Source organism: Physella acuta, unplaced genomic scaffold (assembly GCF_028476545.2).
Source record: "Physella acuta isolate Inbredline_101_S28 unplaced genomic scaffold, ASM2847654v3 ptg000253l, whole genome shotgun sequence".
Classification (NCBI taxonomy): Eukaryota; Metazoa; Mollusca; class Gastropoda; family Physidae; genus Physella; species Physella acuta.
The window spans coordinates 1-21,148 of record NW_026731772.1 but is presented as its reverse complement, the minus strand read 5'-3'; the positions used below and the strand labels follow the sequence as shown (position 1 = coordinate 21,148).

At 38.1% G+C, this 21,148-nt stretch overlaps 1 protein-coding gene across 1 annotated transcript; it reads right to left on the bottom strand.

The window, feature by feature from the left end:
* Positions 1-6,619: 6,619 nt before the first annotated feature.
* Positions 6,620-15,276, bottom strand: LOC131938620 (protein Wnt-9a-like; the record flags this gene model as incomplete). Its single annotated transcript, XM_059296724.1, has 2 exons — positions 6,620-8,756; positions 15,008-15,276. Coding segments are annotated over 2 exons (791 nt in total), but the record flags the coding sequence as incomplete, so codon positions are not given.
* Between the last annotated feature and the right edge of the window lie 5,872 nt (positions 15,277-21,148).

The window sequence follows — 21,148 nt, the reverse complement described above, 5'->3', positions numbered from 1 at the left end:
TCTTTTTATATAAATGTTACCTAATCCACTATAAATCTAAACCAGAATGATGTTGAGCATAAGCCTAACTCAAGCACCACACAACTAACCTCAACCTTAGCCACAAACTACACCAAGTGTAGCTAGTAACACAAATCTTAACCTCAACCTACGCCAAATATAGTTAGTAGGTTACCACACAACTAACACCAACTTTAGCCAAAAAACCACGTCAAACGTAGTTAGTAGTACACAACACAACTAACTCCAACCTTAGCATCAACTTACGCCAAATGTAGTTAGCAGGTTAACACACAAAGAAAATAATTACAAAAATTTAACTGAAAAAAGTCGATGTCAGAATGACTTCAAGTCAACACTTTTAACGCTTCACTAATTAAGTTAATTATTTGTTGACGTGGCTTAAACCTAGCTTAAATAATTAGTTTTATCTTTGATGATTATTGACAATATCCAGAGAGCAAGACATCCGCGCACGACTGAATTCATAATACGGCTGAGTGATTTCAACTGGATAACATCTATACATCTTCATTATTCTTCATCCTGTACGATTTAATAAATAAATACCCTGCCTTTGCGTGGCGTTTCAGAACGATCAATTCATTAAACAACAGTATTAATTATTGTCTTTTGGCGTCTACGATGCATACATTTTCTCGCTGTAAAATAATTGTACCCAATTAAGCGTGTCGATGTCATTGCTAAGCTGAAGCACAAGCAGCAAGAAGGATGACATTGGTTTACCTTTGTTCTAATGTTGACTGTTTTCTTTCTATAATTTTTCTTCGTGCTAATTTCAGCGTCTCGCCTCAATGTTTTGAATAATTATTATGCAAATATTTCTTTTCTTTCCGTCGTAACGCTTTAAGGATTGTGAGGGGATAGGGGTTAAAATAATAATACCCCTAGACGAAGGCCGACCTATTTTTTTTAATACCATGTTTTCGTCAAACTTTTATTCTTTTTTGTATGGGTAGAAAGAACGTGTCATTTTCTTGTGTTTAGATTTGTTCAAACATTGATTGTTTTGAATCACAAAGCGGCCATTAAACTGCGCCACGGAAGATTGTTTTGCTCACCCTAAGTCTATAAATTACCGAAAACTTCTTACTCTGCAACCTGATTCCACCTTCAACCTGGTTTTTGCGACGTTTGAATTTCTGGTCTCTTCAAAAATAACTATAAGTTATAATGGAATCACTTTGTCAACTTCAAAAGTGTGCATTTGTTTTTCAACGTTGTGTAGGCTAAACAGTTTGACCGTGTTTCCAAGGTTACAAAATGATGTAACCAGAAAATATTTGCCATCTTTTCAATTTATCGACTTCAAAGTAGCTAGAACAATTTTGAAGTGTTTTTTTTTAATTTGTGTAGCCGTGTATATAAAGTGTGTTTTAATCAAGATTTGTGAAGCTGTAACTAATCCGTAGTCATGTATAGGGGACGTAATCCTAGATTTAAAGTTAGACATCGTTAGGGGACGCAATCCTAGAGTTAAAATTAGACTCATCACAGACTGTTAGCAAAGACTTACAATTAATACGATGTTTCAATGCATGCGTCAAAGTCACACTTGTGTTTTACTGTTTTATCACAAAACAGCTATGCCACTAAATCTGACATATTTATCGTGTCAATAAATACATATAAACACTACTTCACCTGCCTTATGTACCTCTTGGTCTGAGAGGTACTTCACATATTTTTTCATTGATGACCAAACCTTTTTTTCCGACAAACACCGAAACAAAATGAATCGGCTTAAAAACTTGATGTTGTGTTTCTGCAATCAACTCGACTTGTTATCTATCATCAAAATTATCATCATCATTATCATTTTTATCTAACAGCTGTAGAGATACGGGTCGTGCTTCAATAAAAACTATCAACATTGATGTTTAATTATAAACATTGGTGTTTAATTATCAACGTTAGTGTTTAGTTGTCAACATGGGTGTTTAATTATCAACATAGGTGTTTAATTATCAATATTGTTGTTTAATTATCAACGTTCGTGTGTAATTATCAATATTGTTGTTTAGTTATCAATATTGTTGTTTAATTATCAAAATATTGGTGTTTAATTGTAAATATTGATGTTTAATTATCAACATTGGTGTTTAATTATCAATATTAATGTTTAATTTGTTTATCAATTATATTTTAGTTCCTTTCACGACATGTGGTGAATAAATAGTATTTAAATTAGTTGCATCTTTCGCTGAGATCTACATAAAAATTTGATACTAGGCACCACATAACAACATTTATCCGCAGAATAGTTATATGTAACTAAAATGTTTTAGTTGTCCTGTATAACATGAGCAGTGTACCTTATTTTATATTTAAACCAAAAGCAATGATTACTGATGTATTAGCAACTTAATTAAAAGTTTAAAAAATTGGACATCGTTTTAGAATTTTAGAGCTATTTGTAGGCCTACACATTTTATTATGCCTGAGTTTTTTTTATCTATGTGTAAACTGTTGAATTAATTGTTGTTTTTTTTTGTTTTGTTGTTTGGAAGAGTTTTTTTCAGGCATCCCCCGAAGAGATGCCTGAAAGAAACTCAGTCTGATACAGCTCCCGTGGAGCCAGGATAAAACAGATACAGCTCCTGCACAGCTTCACCATACTGCTACCATACTTCTACAATACTGTTACCATACTTCTACCATACTTCTACCATACTGCTACCATACTGCTACCATACTGCTACCATACTGCTACCATATAGCTCTCATACTTCTAATTACATACAACTTCCATACGCTTCCAAAGTATCACCGCCGTACTGTATATATACTTCATGTAAAATAATACGTGCAATTAAACACATCTTTTTTATCCTTTACCTTTAGAGGTCATTTACTGTAACATGACCTTCGGAGCAATATTCTTGGCATTTAGAAACGAATTCCCTCTTTTTTTTTACTTTCTCGTATATACGAAGTATAGAGAAAGTCTTGTAATCGTGCAAAAAAAAAAAATCGAGATTTTTGTAAATCTTGACGTTTTAGGGCTCCCTGAGTCGGAAAAACAAAGTTTTGCAATCTTGTCCGTATTTTTGTGGATATGTGTGTCTGTGTGTGTGTGTGCGTAAACACGATAACTTGAGTACCGTTACAGCTAGGTTGATGAAATTTCTAATATAAGTATTATATCAAAATCGTAGATCCGTTTCAACTTTTGATCGACTTCCGATAACCGGACGTCTAACGTTTTCTACTTTGAATTTCTCAAAAGCCTATAACTTGAGTACTATTTCAGATAGATAAATGAAATTTAACATGTAAGTAAAAGTTCTAATTCTCTGCCTTCTATCAAATTTTGAGTAATTTCCGTCTATCGGAAGTAGTAATTTACGCTATTTACGATTTCTCAAAAACGCATGTGAATTTATAAAGTACTAATAATATCCCGCTCTATTAAACACATTTTATTTGGCGTTCACTTGGTGTGCAATTCTTTTTTTTTTATGAGATTCTATTCTATTATAAAAAGTTTAAGTAATTAAAAATGGATTAAAAATATTGTCTATGTCCCGAGTTGCCATCCCTCGTAGTGTTATACTAGAATATTCGAGAAAGTTTAGGGGAGATCACTCCCGGTTTATTTTTAACTGTTTTTAAATAAAACAACTAGATTCTAATCGCAAACCAACACAGGTTTTTATTTTTTTTTAAACTCGATAACATGTTAAAAACTATTTGAAAAAGATTCTAAAAATATGTAGGCCCTAGTGAAAATTTAAAATAAGATTTAAAAGGAACAAAACTTAAAAAATGAAAAAGTGCTTAGTGACATTAGCAGATACCTGACGAAACATTTGAGTTAGCCGTAGGTTTGCTAGGCTTTCTTGGACTGTTTGTGTAGATGTTTTGTACTAGTCTTTGTGCAGTGTGGTAGACAGACAGTGATCAGAGAGAATAAAAACGTTTTAAAATAAATTAGACGTAGCGAGTTCAAAAAATAATAAAAAGTGTACTAGAATCTGGGTAGAGTACTAGCTGTATGGCTGTGTGGGTGAGTACTAGCTGTATGGCTGTGTATGGTAAGTGATATAATGTATTGCTGTGTAGGGTTATACTTGGTGTATGGCTTTGTAAATTAGTTCTAGCTATAGATGTATGGCTGAGGAAGATGGTGTTAGCAGTGTAGCTGTATAGATACGTACTAGCTGTGGCTGTGAAGGTCAGCAATAGCTGTGGCTCTGAAGGTTAGTACTAGCCGTGGATTTGAAGGTTAGTACTTGCTATATGGCTGTAAAGGTAAGTACTAGCTGTAGTTGTAAACTCTATGACTCTTGGCAAATTGTACATGCGGGTTCAAAGTTCAAATAGCTGTTTACCTCCCTTTTTAAATCAACCGATAGCTTCTTTACGGGAGATAATCAAGTTTACTTATGGGGACATAATCAGCGTTGCATATCGTGGTTATCTTATCCTGGCCCCTTCCTCCTCCACTTTCTTAAATAAAACGCAACTTTCGTTTACAGGCCCGGTGTTACGGGGTTTGTAGGAATGTTGGTCAGGAGCACGTAACTCTCTTCGTGTAAACAAATACCGCTACGTGAGTTGTCCCCCTTTTATAGAAATATTTCAGATTTTATTCAGATATGAGCCACGTGTCTATATGGGTGACTGGTCTATAGGTGTCAGGGGTGGTAGGGCAGGGGGTGGGGGCAGTCACGTATTCATTGCTACATGGCTGATGTTTATAACGTTGAGATTTAATATTTGGAAAAAAATTAAGTCAGCGCAATGGAAAACACATTTTATGATTACCTAAGGCTTTATATTATAATTATAACTAAGACATTTAATTAAGTTTAAGTCCCTGGTCAGTTGAAGAAAAGAAGTTTCTAAAAGCATGATTATAAAAATCTCTGGAAACAGTTCGCGTTAAATTAAAAGTTACTAATTAATTTAAAAAAAAATTATTTCTATGTTTTAAATATGCTCATTTAGAATTAGAAGGTTCTAAGTTAAAAATAAAATAGAAAAATAAAAAATAAGAAACAACTAAGTATGGATGCGCTTAATCGTGCATGCGTAATCATTATATGTATTTTTAAAAGGGGCTTTTTTAGGGAGGTAATTCTTTTGAAATAAACTTTGCTCCAAAATTAGACTGACCTCCCCTTAACTGTTTTTTTTTTCTTTACTATCAGTTCTTAGAGTTGTTTGTTTACAAGTTTACGTGTTCTTAGATGTAAGAACTGTGTTTAGTCTCACATAGTTTTGGGGAGGGGGGGGGGTGGAAAGGGTCATCTAAAAATGGCGTCACATGTGGAAGTGGGGGGAGGTAAATAGGTTTTATGACTTTTGTTACGATGAACTAACTCCACGCCGGTAAAAAAAAAAAAATTTTGTCGTAATTTGAAATTTCGCTTTTAAATCACTGTTAACAGGACGATGATTTTGTTGGAGCTACGAAAGTTAGTGGGACTGGCGAAAGTTGTCTCACACTAGATGATTGTTGAGTTGCTTTGCGGTGTGACATATTGTGATGATGTGTGATGGCGTGGCGAGTTGGGGTAGAAAGTAGGTTACAATGTCACGACGTTATAGATGCTTTCCTTATCATTCGCCTCTCACGGCAGATGGTACAGTGACATATCGCACATCATCACAACCACATGACATAATCACAACTAAATGACATCATCACAATAACATGAACATAGATCGTCAGAGACAGATGTTTAGAAGGGTACGAGGTTAGGAAACATGACAAGACAGGAACAAGACAGATACAAGACAGGTACCCGATATGGAACAACACTACAAACAAGACACAGACCACGACAGTAACAAGAAAGTAAAGAGACAGAAACATCACAATACAGAAATAAGACAAGGAGCAAGACAAATAACAAGACAGGAACAAGCGTTAATAAGACAGATGTTACGAGACAGGTACAAGACAACAAAAACAAGACATTGGCTAGGCAGTATGTAAAGTAAACATGCGCATCATTATGTCGGGAATGTGTGTCGACAAAATTTGGTTAATATAAACATTTACAATAAGTGTTTTTGAAACATAGTACCACCTTTACTTTCTAAGCCTTTGGAGGATTATAAATGCTCCTATAGAAGTACTTGATACACTACTTTAGTTTAAATTTACAGTAATTTAAGTACTTGGAAATTGAGACTTTATTGTGTGAATTTGTTTTGTTTTTGATTTGCTACCCTTTTGTTCTGGATATGCAACCAGTTTTAGCTTGATTTTATTACAGATTTTGAGCGTACTTTGTTCCAAACTTTGAGCTTGATTTATTACAAATTTAGCGCTTGATTTGTAACAAGTTTTGAGCTTGATTAGTTACAAATTTATGAGCTTGATTTGTTACAAATTTTGAGCTTCATTTGTTACAAGTTTATCGGTGAATTCTTTTTCAAGAATATGAGTCTGGTTGCGTAATAATATCTTTAAAAATGTAACCACATTAACTCTTACTTCGCTTAAGGATTCGATCCCTCTAGAGCTACCAGTCATTACAATGATAAGCCAAACAATGATACTACATTTTAAAACATGTTTGACTTTAATGTTAATTCAATGTTCTCTATAATTTAAAATCTAAATAAAACAAACAAACCAAGCATAATTATGTTTGTCAAAAAATGCGTGTATTGAAATTTAATCTACATACAGCAATATTCAAGAGAATTTTGTCATAAAACTACCCATATGAATCAGGAATCTACCATAATTTTTCCCTCTATAAAACATACATTGACTTATGATACATAATAAAGATAACAAGCCTAGGAATATAATTTGCGAGATAGTTATTGTTCCTATTTAAATTATTCAGAAACAAAAGATTTCGTTTCTGAGAACTTATGAAGTGGCTACCCTTCTGTTCGTAATTAGTTGATAGTCACTAGATCATAACAGATCCCAAAGTAGCTAGTAAATCCCCAAACTTGGTAGAAAATAGACCCTACCATACCAGTAATGTCGATAGCCACTAAATCAAACGGTTGGTGCCCACTACAGTCCAATATGTCCTATTACATGGGTAGCCACCACATATACCCTTCGGCTACTGTTAAATCGGGTAGCCACCACATATAAACTATGGCTACAGTAAATCATGGTAGCCACTACATACAACATTCAGGCTACTTTGAACTCGGTAGCCCACACATCCCGACTATATCAAATTTTGACTAAAATACCAAATACTTACAATACATCATCAACTTTGCAATTCTAAAATAATTTAAAAAACAAAACACGACAGAAAATCAGTTTAAATAAATATGCATAAAGATATAACCATAGGATCCTTAACAGAAATGATTATTGGATATTTTAAATTTCACATTTTTCCTCTTTATACAGACAAAAAAATGCAGTGCACGAAACATCCGTGGTACGGCTTGTTGCTTTCTGAGGTAGTCACACTTGTAGACATAGTTTTCTGTTAGTTTCTTGTGGAGCATTTGTTGACGTAAATATATCAGCAGTTGTTTAATGCGCATGCGTCAGTTTTACAGATTGAGAAGTTGCAATCTGTGACAACATTTGTCAAAGTTTACGACATCAAGTGTTAAAGTTCATAATCCGATGTCACCGTTGCATAATATGACAGTCTATGCTAGCCGATTTTTTTTAAAAATAGACACTTTAGTATCGAAGTCAAGTATTGAGTTTTGGCAGTTTAACAAGTTCAGTGCAAGGTCACTCGTTGTTACAGTATTTGTGTCCAGCAGTCTCAAGGCCATACCCAAGAACCGCACGTGAGATAGCTTGACTCACAAAGGTGAGCACTTAATCCTGCTTGGTTGAACCAAGTTGAGTGACAGATAGGCGAAACAAAGACCACGGAGCACCTATTTATCCCAATAGTTTGAGAAAGCATGACGTGTGTGTGTGATGGATCCATATTTATCCACGTGATCCGACAATGATTCTTTGTTTTCTGAAGATAAATTCCATGTAGTCTTTATTTTTTTATTATTTCACAGTTTTTATTTCACAGTCTGGATAAATATCAAATAAAAACTATAAACCTTTACACACGAGTTCCAGTTTAAATCCATCGAGGTGTGTTGATAAGCATAGCAAGTGACATATCCCAATGTGTTGTCTTAAGGCGAGTTTCCACATACGTTGCTCAATGTTTTTGTGATATGACTTTCAAATATCAACCAGAGCTAGTGTGTAGGGTCAGAGGTCACGCGGGGTAGAGTCACGTGATCAGGTCACATCACTTACAGAGGTACACATCCTCCTCCTCCACACACTCCTTACACTTGAGGCTACAGCACCATATCACCTCACACTTACACGGCCGCTTGTACATACGTTTCTGTACATTATGTCCCCGCCCACAGCAGATTGACCCGCAGTTCTGTCCCTTGTTGCACAGACGCCCGTACGTCCCCGGGGAGTACCGGCTAGCCTTGCAGAAATCCGGGGAGTCGTCGATGTGGATTAGCTCCGTCAGCCCCACGGGGACGCTGAGGTTCTGCTGGGAGGTTTCCGGAGGGTGGGGGCGCTGCTTCATGAGCTGCGTCTCGGGGGCGTGAGGGCGCTGTTTCATGAGCTGCGTCTGGTCAGTGGTGGCGTCGTTGGTGGTGCCGATGACGCGGACAGACTTCTCGTACTTGTTTTTGAGCACCCGCCCCACCTCCTTGAAGGGCGCCAGTTGCTGCCAGCAAGTCTCCACCGTGCAGGATCCGGACAGGCCGTGGCACTTGCAGGTCTTGTTCACCAGTTCACGGACGATCTGGGGGAAATGGAAAGGTAAATTATAAGCAAGGTGGTTCTATGCCGTGGTTCAGGGATAGGGTTTGAGGGTGGGGTTTAAAACTGGGGTTATGGTAGGGTTGCAGGGTGGAATTTGAGCGTGGGTTACGGGTTGAGGCTTTAGGATGAGGTTTTAGAGTGGAGGTTCGGGGTGAGGTTTGAGGATGTTCAGTTTTTCGGGGTGGGATTCCAGAGTTTTAGTGCAGCATTAGGGGATTGTCATAATTTTTTTAAAAGGGGCTTTTAATTTTCTTCCTTCTATAATTATCGTTTATCTAGTGGAAATTTATATTCGAAATCAAGAAACCAGCATCTTTTTTTTAATTTCTTTAAGTATCAAATAAAAGTGTAAAAAATAAGGGCAATCAAGTTAGCTTCAACACGTTATTATTCATACACAGTAACGACCCATTCATAACAAACTCAGTGACAGTGTAACAGCAACAACACGACTACACAGTAGCGACTCGACATTCAAGGGACATCACTAAGAGATACAGAATAAAAGGGAAGTAACAATAAGTAACAAGATCACACTATCCCTTTACACGCCGAGTTTAATGAAACAAGTGAACTCTACTTCACCTGCCATATCAGGCGTCTGGCTTTGTTTGCAGTGGGGTTGTGATGAAGAGGCGCGCCTGATTGTATGTCCTAGACCTATTTCACACTATGAAGAGATAGAGTCGTCAGCACTATGCCCAGCCGCCTTTACTTTCCCAAACGTAAGTTAGGTATCCATCAGAGCTGGGTGGATTCAGGGACGTTTTACTGACTTGAACCCGTATTCAAGCTCAAACTTTCTAATTAGGACGCTCGATCGCTAGGCCACACCGCCTCCTCATCCCTCTCAACTCTTCACATCTACCTCGGTAATCTGACTGAATTACATATTATGGTAATTGACGATAACGAATGTCAGATTCCTGATTTGGACTTGTCTTACTCGGTTTAAGAGCAAACAACTCATAACACACGAATAGCAGCTAGCTAAACCGGATAGAAATATTTCAAGACCTACAGCCTCGGAAGAAAAAATAATAATCATTAAAAAAGTTTTAAAAAACCCACGTTTTCTGATTGAACTAAAAAGTAGAAAATAAATACTATACATACAATAATGCAAGCGATCACTCTACTATAAGCTATCAAAAACGTGGGTCGCCGAAGTAAAAGTTATATTACTATTGATTAGATAATACTATTGACTTTTATTAGGGAGCTTGTAGAGAGTCAACAGTATTAGAAACTGTAAGAAAATCACGGCGCCCCACGTTTTTGATAGCTTATAGTAGAGTGATCGCTTGCATTATTGTATGTATAGTATTTATTTTCTACTTTTTAGTTCAATCAGAAAACGTGGGTTTTTTAAAACTTTTTTAATGATTATTATTTTCTACTTTTTAGTCTTTGTCTGTTTGTTTGCATTAAAATCTTGCTATCGATTTTATCTTTTCACTTTTTTTTTGGGTAAACGAAGACAACTCGTAAAAAGACAACTCGTAAAAAGACAACTCGTAAAAAACATGTTGTTTGAATACGTTACTGACTAGAACACATAGATTTGAACCCGTGTCGAGTGGGATAGCAATCGTGTGCCCAACCACTCGACCATATCGTCTCCCCCAAACTGGCCTACCTCCTGTAAGTTTAAACTCGGTTCAAGCTAAATTCTCTGCCCCTAAGCCTGTGGCGACATGTGATCGTTCGCTTCACTGCGCGCGAGGTACGCGTCGCTGGTTTTTTTTCTAATGGCTAGCAGAGGAGAATTATATATATAGATTATATAGCGGTCTAAAATGCTCAATAAAATGTTTCCATTGATCAATTTAGTAATAATAACAATTGAATATTCAATGGTCATCCAAAAGAAAGCTTCCCTGAAAATTTCAGCGCGCTAGCTAACTGGGAAGTGCCAGAAATTTCGATCGCAAGATTTGATTGGAAAGACAAACAAACACACAAACAGAGAAAGCAAGTTAAAGAAAACGTGGGAAAAAACATCAATCCCCACCTATTCATATTCATTTATCAACAAATAACCGACTTTAAAAGATCGGACAAAACGTCCGTTTAAAAAAAATATCCTGGTCGTATATGATAGCAAAACACGGGCCTACACAACCCCACCCACCTCGCTATTGTGCCGCCCGCGTGCTTTGTCCTCCTATTAAATTCCGTTTAATCGGAATTCCACCTTCTCTAAAGAGATTATCCAAATTTAATCCGCTAGGCAGGGAACTTCTCAGGAATAAGTTGCACGGGCAAAAAGGCTTTATTTGAGCGCAGTGCGACCCGGGCGAAAGGGCTCCTATTCTCGTTGGCGCCGCGGTTGAAATAAACTGGCTCCATTGATGGGCCGGCGGGCCAACGGTGGGCCGGCGGGCCAAAGAAAACTTATTCGTGCTGGGGTAATAAGGGATTTATTTGATAAACCTACTGGTGTATTTGCTTAGCTGCAAGAGCTGAAGATTGCAGTTTGTGCGGTGACGTTCAGGTTGTTTGCGGTGATTTAATAAATCGCAAAGGTCTACCGCAAAGTTTGGATTTTTTTTTATTTCTTGCTTTAGCAAAGTGAACAAGTGCACATTGAGGAGAGACAACATTAAATGAAAACAGATAAAGATGGATGGTTAATTCATGTACTTTAATATAGATGGCCATTTATGGCGCGTAAAGATGGATAACACTTTGTTGGACCTAATAATGGATGGCCTTTTCCAACATTTAACGATGAACGGCCAATTTTTAAAAAATGGCCTCTAACTGTCCATAACAACGAATGGCCAATTGTTGAACATAATGGCGTTAGGCCATCTTTCATACGTAAAGATCTATAGCCGTCAACTTTAAATAATTTTAGAATAGAACATTGGATGATTGCGCATTGGAAATCCAAGCACATAGCCTGGGCAGTAAGTTGAGAAGAGCCAGATTTTGCCCATGTATCTGACCCCCCCCCCTCTCCACACAGCTGATGGACCCACGGGACAGGACGTTACCTGTACAGTTTGACATCAGCAGTGTCGCAGGAGCTACCAAAAGGAAACCAGAGTTGGTAATCCTATCGCCTAAGGGGCTCCACTCCTGATTTTATTTTGGCGGAGTTTACTCCCCTAGATGGGTTGCTGTCCCTAGCTGACTAGCCTCATCTGCCCGAACTCGAGACTTTCGGGTAAGCAACTTTACGCTTACCCACCCGACCACTCCGACAACTACATACACAATAATATTCGTGAATAAAAAGCTAATAAAATAGCGTACATCAAATGGGCTAGGCTTTCTTTGCGGCTTTACGCACACGTTTTTTTTTTGTTTTTATATTATGCGCAAACGGTAAACTGCGCAAACAGAACAATGCGCAAATGCAAAAATTATACTAATACACTTTAATCTTGTCGTATTCCGTGAAAAAATGATTTACTATGATACAATATACATGTGGTTATTCTTTGTTAACGTCTATAAATACTCGATTTAAGATGTATGCCATTACGCACTTTTTTGTGCGCAGTTTTCCATTGCGCATGTTTCCGGTCACCCTTATTGTCCCGCCTCCCTTCAGTAAATGTTGTTTCTTTACTTTGTTCGACATTTATTTTTCAAAAATAATTAGAATTTTATCGTGTGTGACCTGCACGTATTCGATTGCTTTAAAAATGATGATGACGTCATCATTTAATGTCACTTCAGAACATGTGCTTGGATACATTAATTACGTAAACGTCAATAGGAGTCTCAATACAGCAGGAATATTCTAAGAAAGAGACGTGGCTAGGGTAGAGCGAGGGGGCGGCCGCCCCGGGCGCCGACCATAGGTCTTTGTGATAAACAACATTCTTAGGATAAAAGACAGTCTTAGACCTAAAGACACCGTTAAAAGCATAGTATACCAGATATTATATCTTTCACCTTAGGCACATTCCTCAATATATATATATATATATATATATATATATATATATATATATATATATATATATATATATATATATATATATATATATATATCTTTGCAACCCCCCCCCCCCCTTCCTAATCTAGTAAGTAGGCTGTAGCCACTAATAGATAGAAATCAGAACCCTGTACTCCCAGAATAGAAGCCAGCTTTGTTAGCCATTAACGAACTCTCTGGGTTTCTAAGTCGAGTTTATTTATATACAACAAGTTTTTCATCTCCGTGGGTATTTGGTCATATGATCTGTGTGTGAATCAAATATTTACATTGGCGATCAAATACGATGTGTTACTAAATTTAGAAAGCTTTAAATTTGAAATGTAAATAAAGAAAAGATTGGAATGTGCTGGTATGAAACTCCTTACCTACTCTCTACACATAAATTTATATGAGCTGATTATACTAATTATAGCTATTCATTTGTTTAGCGCAGGGGTCTCCAAACTTTTCAGTCCGAGGGCCGCATTAACTATCAAATTTCAGTTCGGGGGCCAGTTTCTTCCAGGCATGTCTTTGATTTTTCTGGGCAAAGTTCCTCAGCCATCACCAACAAACGTTTTTTCAGTGGACAAAAAGATCTCCGCGGGCCGGATGAGAGGACATCGCGGGCCGCATCCGGCCCGCGGGCCGTAGTTTGGAGACCCCTGGTTTAGCGTGTTAGCTGTCTAAATATAACACAGTATATTTCCCATACGAAAGATACGCGATATCAATTGCATTAGTTATTTGTGTAAGACAGTCTTAATATAAATCTTATTTTAAATTTAACTTAATCCGAATCAATAACAATCGGATGTGTTAGAAATTCTAGACCTAGTTCTATGTATCAGGTTATCTTTTACACATCAATCCACCACACCCATACTACACACCAAAGCTACACACCAATGATGCAGACCAAAACTACATAACAATCCTACATATCAATCATGCACACCAATGCTACACAGCGATGATAAACCCCAATCCTAAACACCAGCTTTACACACCAAAGCTAAGAGTAAATGCTACACACGAATGCCACACACGAAATGTACACACCAATTCTACACACCATTTCTGCACAGCAGTGCTACACACCAACCCTGTACAACACCACAACACGATAGTGCTGCAAACAAACACAGCACACCTATCCTCCAATACAACTCTTCGCTCCCCTACACAGTCCCTCTACCCACCAACTAACACAATCACAACACCGATATTAAAAAACAACTTTAAACACTGAAACGTATCATACAACAAGTCTACACACTGAAACTGCGCATACAATATCCACATATATTTCTAACTATACTAGACCCACAACAATCTTCAAGGCTGTAACAAAAAAATTTAATTCATTAAAAACGCGAAACCTGCGCTTTCAAGGATGTTATTTTTAGTACTTGAAGGCTCTATTATCGCATAATTATAGAATGTAATCAACTTTATCGACATCATTAGCAACGCTAAAAAAAAGTAGATAAAATTGTTTAGTTCAGTTTCTTGCATGTAATTTTGTTTCAAGTCTTGTTTGGTACACTACGCTACTAAAGTACAATACTCTATTGGGTTCACATGCGTTAATTACGTAAAAGTACATTGTATTTATTTGAAATTTTGAATTATAAAAACTTAATAAACAACATTCGCGTTCGGTCGGATTACGTTGTATATAATGTAGGTATAACTGTCAGGTTCATTACATTCATTTTTAAAATGTGATATGTGGAGGGGGTGTAGTGCAGTAGTAGAGCAATGGATTGCTAATACTAGTCTCGAGTTTGACTTCTACTCGATAATCAGCAGAAAGTCCACGCAGCTCTGGAGGGTTCAGAACGAATGAATTCAGCGTCCTTGTCTTCATTAGGTTTGGAGGGTACCTGACTCTAGACTGGGGACCATACAATCCGTGCATGTGCACAGGAAAAATAACTCTTTTCAAATTGAATGCTCTAACCGTTAACAATCTTGAAATGCCATTAAATTTATATTTAAGTTCAGAAGCGTCCAAAAAAAATCAGACGTAAAATACTCGAAATTCAAAGCAACTCATGTTCAACCCCTATTGTAACGTTTTACGAAAATAATCTAAAAAATTATATAAACGTATGTATCTCAAAGTCGAAAATCTATTGATGTGAATTTATTAATTTTTAAATATTGTTTGGGATGGGGGTTAATAACCGGTATGATATATTTCGGTATTGTCTAACGAATATAAGACACCCCCCGCATTCACTAATGACCTGTAATTAACCAATCAAACTAATCAAGCCGAGCCTCACCTTGATGCCTGCCCGGCTGTTGTGTTCATCCACCCTAGCCCGGATGTCCTTCTCAAAGCCTTTCGCGCGCTTCAGAAACTTGTTGGTGAACTTTGACCCGAACCGGATGTTGTCACCACATCCGCCCCACAGCCATGTCTTCGTGTTCTCCAGTTGCTCCGACTCGTCGCACGAGCACCTGTCTAGACGGCCTTGTGCGCATGCTCGGGAAATCTCGTGCACTAGCCCCGCAGACGAGATGGCGTAAAGAAAGGCTGTCTCCTTCACGCCTGCAAGAAATAGAGTAGATGATTGATTAATTAATTAATTAATTAGAAATAGTAGAAACATTGTATTTAATTTATTTAAAGCTTGTATTTCGTTCTGTTTGCGGTAACTCTTGTTCAGATCTTCACACCGAGAACATAAGACATCCTGGGGGTGGGGGGGGGGGGGTCGTCGTGTACATAGGACATCATGGGGGGGGGGTGAGGGTTCAGATCTTCAGATCGAGAACATAAGACATCCTGGGGGTGGGGGGGGTCGTCGTGTACATAGGACATCCTGGGGGGGGGGGGCGTCGTGTACGTAGGACATCATGGGGGAAGGGCGTCGTGTACATAGGACATCCTGGGGGGGGGCGTCGTGTACATAGGACGTTCTGAGTCCACCCAGCTCCCCTCGCTGCCAGACTTACAGATCACACAACCCGTTGACATACCGAGGTCACAGAAACAGATAAGTTCTGCTTCACCTGGCCTAGTGACAGTTAAGGGTGAAAATGTATTTGTATTTACCTAATTCATCAACACAAACGTGAGTTCTTGTAAAGTTAATGACTAGAGTAATCGAAAGAGACGGGCTATAAAAACCAAGAACGAAAAGTAATGGGATGTTGTGTATTAATTGTTCAACTCATTTTAATCTGTTCTGTATATATAATTCTACAATAGCTCGCAATTAAAACTCCATTGGGTGATTCGCTCTGCATAAATCCAACCGTGTGCGGTCTTATTCTGTTTATGTTTTCTTGAATACAAAACGTGAGTCTGTGTACATTGCGTTGTGTGTCTAAACAAAGAGTCACAGTCATGTCTGACTTTAACTAATAGTCGTCGGAGATTTGTGAGGAATCCCACAGTCAAACTGAAGAATAGCAGACGTTTATTTTCCACAAAGGGCAGGTGTGTTCAGATGATGATACCTGGACAGCAGAAGGACAGCTATTATGACAGCTATCAGGACAGCTTTCAGTAGTTCTCATGACAAAATACGCGGTTTAAACCAGTCTACAATGGCTACACACACACATCGCCACTCAACTACACGCTACTAATACACGCACTTAATGATAACCACACACATCGTCACAAAAATGATGATAGCCACACACGACGCTAACCACCTGCACACAAGATGATAGCCACACACACACACACACACACACACGCACAAAGCTACACACACAGCCACACACATAGCCACACACACATAGCCACACACATAGCCACACAAATTATGGTAGCCACACACAATACACACACAATAAACACCTTTGAGAGACAGTAGACCACACAACACCCTAGAATACGTAGTTGGCCACATATAACCACACATCTATAGGGTAGCCTTATACAACCCCACATTATGCGGTTGTCAAACATCTACACATTTATATTGTAGCCTTATAGATCCCCACACTATACGGTAGCCAAACATCTACAAATATATATGGTAGCCAAGAACATCTCTTTAAAAAACAACATTCACAACATAAACAAGTCATTTAGTTGTAGCAAATGTCTGAAACTACTATGTTCAACAATCTAACTGAAAATATCGATATCCGTTAGAGAAACTAGTCGACATTTACAAAAAATATGAATGAAATCAATAAACAACTTAGTATTTAACGTATACCTGCCATATCTTTGGTTATTTTAGCTGTATGTCATGGCATTCAAAATTACTCGAATGATTGTCTACTTTGGACAAAAACACTTCTAGAATTGCAGGCGAGTTGAGCCTCAAGATGAGTGTACAATTGAATTAAGAAAAGAAAAAAAAAATGAAAGTACACGCATTTTTATAAAACATTTTTCTACAAAGTCAACATGACCATAGCCTAAAAGAATTCCTACAAAAATATATCACATAAACACCCCCATCCCCCCCCCCCCCCACACACACACACATATCGCACACACTATTAATAACTTTCACTCTTCGCCAAAGGGAGAGCAGTATGTATTTTATTTCGTTAACTGCGTGTTTCAACCCGTACGTCAAAACCATGTCAAAACAAGTACCTAAAACAGATACCTTGACTTGTTAGTCGAGTCAAACTTGACTTAAGGTAAACGTCTCATCCAGCCGCTATCTCTGTCGGTATTTTATAAGTAAAATTCTACTTTTGTCTCCATGTACAGTGAGGTACTGTTCTTCATTCGTCAGCCTCCACACATGCGTACAACATAGATAGAGGCTTGTACTGTATGCATACTTTTTAAATATCATATAGGTTGGTTCTTAGAAAATATCCACCTACTCTACTTTAAATATATATACACACACACACATATAGGCCTACACACACACACACACATATATATATATATATATATATATATATATATATATATATATATATATATATATATATATATATATATATATATATATATATATATATATATATATATATATATATATATATATATATATATATATATATAGGCAGAGGCGTCACGAGGCTGGGGCAGAGGCGTAGCGAGGGGGGGGGCGGGGGGGGGACATATGTCCCCGGGCGCCGACCTTAGGGGGGGCGCCAAATTGAAAGTTTGAGGGGGGGTGCAAATGAAAAGTTCGAGGGGGGGGGGTGCAAATCGAAAGTTTGAGGGGGGGTGCAAATGAAAAGTTCGAGGGGGGGGGGTGCAAATCGAAAGTTTGAGGGGGGGGGGGGGGGTGCAAATGAAAAGTTCGAGGGGGGGGTGCAAATCGAAAATTTGCTCCCGAGGGGGGCGCCAAATTGAAAGTATGTCCCCGGGCGCCGGGAAGGGTCGCTACGCCTCTGGGCTGGGGCGAGGGTGTGGACCGCACCGGGTGACATCATTTAGGCATAACACCAAGGCAAAACTGCAAATTGTATAGAAGAAAAATGTTTTTTACAGTTCAAATAATTATTTTTAAGTCCATTTGTCGAAGTATTTTCAATAAATGCTGTCAATCAACGAACGGGGAAAAGGTGACACCAAATGTAAAAAGGTACTATGAAAAAGATGCATTTTTCCATATGAAATAAAAGGTGGAATAGTGTACTGTTCGCACACATAAACACCATTATGCAAAACGTGAGGAGGGTGGGGTGTGACACCAATTGCAACTATATACATCTATATCTATAGCATGATATATTTTTTTTTCTTTTGGGGGGTGGGAGGTTGACACTATGAGGTGACACACAGTGTGACACCCGACCTAGCGACACAACTGTATATAGGGTATATATATATATATATATATATATATATATATATATAGAGAGAGAGAGAGAGAGAGAGTGTGAGAGTGAGAGAGAGAGAGAGAGAGAGAGGCAAGGGGGGGGGGGGGTGGAGAGAGCGAGAGATATCGTACATATCCAGTTAAGAAAAAATATATTTTTAATCAATTTGTTTTTGACTCTTAAGTCTTTAACACGTCGCGCTGATGGACATACAAACTCATGTTGTGTTTGACAAACTTCCAACCCTGTCCAGTATCCTCCTCCCAAAGGCACGCACCGGTCATTGAACTTTTAATTTGTAACCATCTCCGGCCACTTTGTGATCTCATTCTCATAAGACAAACGAGTTACGAGGAGCAGAGTTACTTCCCATTAGCCGCCTGACAGCCGTACAAACACTCTCCCTTGTACTACAAGCTGATGTGTCGGCTCATACAAGGGACATAACCTACTGCGGCGGAAATTGATGTGTGAAAAGGGGCGCAATCTTCAACAAATATATGGGTTGTGTGGATTTAAATAACGTTAATTGTTGTAGAAAGTAGTTTTAAGAGAAAGGTATTTCTAAATTCTAAGGTGATAATTAAGGTGAAGATTTAAGAAGTGTTAGCTTGACAGAAGATTAACTAAGCGCGAATAAATAAAAAGGGACGGAATGTTTTATTTATTTAATAGGCCCAGAAAATACAAATGACATTTGCTGTATATGTTTATGGTGGCATATAACATCCAAGTGGATGGACTGGCAGTCACGTAGAAAATTAATTAATTAAGTCCGTAATTAATTTCAAGTTACAGCTTCGAATTAATGGAATTTTATTATACTATGCAGTTTTTCAACACTTTTGTACACACTGAAGCTAGAAATATAGTCCGTCTATTATAGAAGATAACTTGGGATTACTTTAGACTTCTTGGGACTACTTATGTGCAATAATAATTTAACTGACGCTACGATTCACCTGGGTAATCAATTAAAAAAGAAGATCTCATTAAGTGAGTTGCATAGTAGTTGCACGATAGTTGCAGGATAGCTGCTTTGATAGTTGCATGATAGATGCATGATAGTTGCACGATGGCTTTGTATTATAGATGAACAGAAAGTCAGGTAGCACTTGATAAAAAGCTGACAACACTAAATTAGAGAGTCACACACCATTTAATGAGAGAGTCACACATCAGTTAACGAGAGAGTCACAAAATTGATCAGATAGACATAAAACATTTCATCACACTATGAGAGTCAGAAAAAGGTTGAAAAAAATTCACATAAACGTTCAGAGCCACACTAAAATCAATCACAGAGTCACAAAACATTAAATCACTTTACGAGAGTCAGACAACAGTTGATCAGGAAGTCACACAATTGATCAGAGTCACACTGAGCCCACGCGTCACCATAAAAAAGACTGGTGTTTATAGGCAGCTCAGCTTTGGACAACTATTCAACAAATGCATTGTCTGCACGACGGTGCTGCTAATCACGACTAATCACGATTAATCCGGCGCAGGATTAAGTTCCCAGTCTAGTGCATCCAGCGACAACTCTATAGAAACAAACGTGCTGCCTTGTTCGTAGATCTGCACGTCTTGGCTGTCGAGAGCAACGATCACGGCTAATCTCCAAAAAATGAAGTTTTAAGCCTGAAACTGCGCACCAAGACGAAGGACACTTGATCGGGGATTTCCGGTATGCTTCGGCGCAGCACCGTTCTTTTGCGCCCGAGCCAGTTGCCTCACAGCTAGTGTATGCCAGTCTAGCTACATCATCATGCTAGTGGGTGAGGGGTGGGGGGGGACTTAATGTTTATAGATACCCGGATCCTAACTCCAGCAATAACCCCAGCCACAGCCATAACTAAAAATCATATCCTTACAGAATATCCTTCGGCGCTAGCACTTTTAATTCTAATAGCAATAATTTGCTGTATTGATGATTTTTTATTGCTCCTTACCCAACCCCCCCCCCCCCCCCAAATCACATGCCAAAACAAGATATGATGAGTTCTGTTGAGGCAATTAAACTTTTAAAAAAAAAGTGGAGTTTCCTTGTTTTAGTGACCTCGGAATATGAACAATAGTATGGTCAGCATTAAGCACAGCCGCCTCTACCTTCCCTGCGTGAGACAGGTACCCAACACGACTGGGTGGACTCAGGGGGGGTTCTACAAACTCGAACCCAGGTTCAAACTGGAGGTTTTCGGGTTAGCATAAGCATGCCCTACCATCCGACCACGCCGTCCTATGAGGTATTAAGTTATGCTAGTTATAATGCTGACCACGCAATCTAGTTATATGTCGAGGTTACAGAAATAGTTGGGTTCTACTTCACGTGCCCAACGTATCGTCAGATCTGAGAAGGGGGATTTACTACCCACTTCATCACGATAGTCTACGCGACAAGCAAATAATTTTTTGAATACACCATTTCTAAAATCTGCAGTTTAACAATATTTTTATAAGTAAACAATACTACGTAGGTTATTCTCGTAGAGGAAGTTGATTAAAAATGTACATATAGAAAAAGATTTGCATCTTTTAAAATATAGTTTTAAATAACCATCACACCAAAGTGGAAAGAAATTTATTGCTAGCCTGAATCTTTAGTAATCGCTAATAATAGTAGCAGTGTCTTGGGCTCTCGAAAATGGCTTAGAATT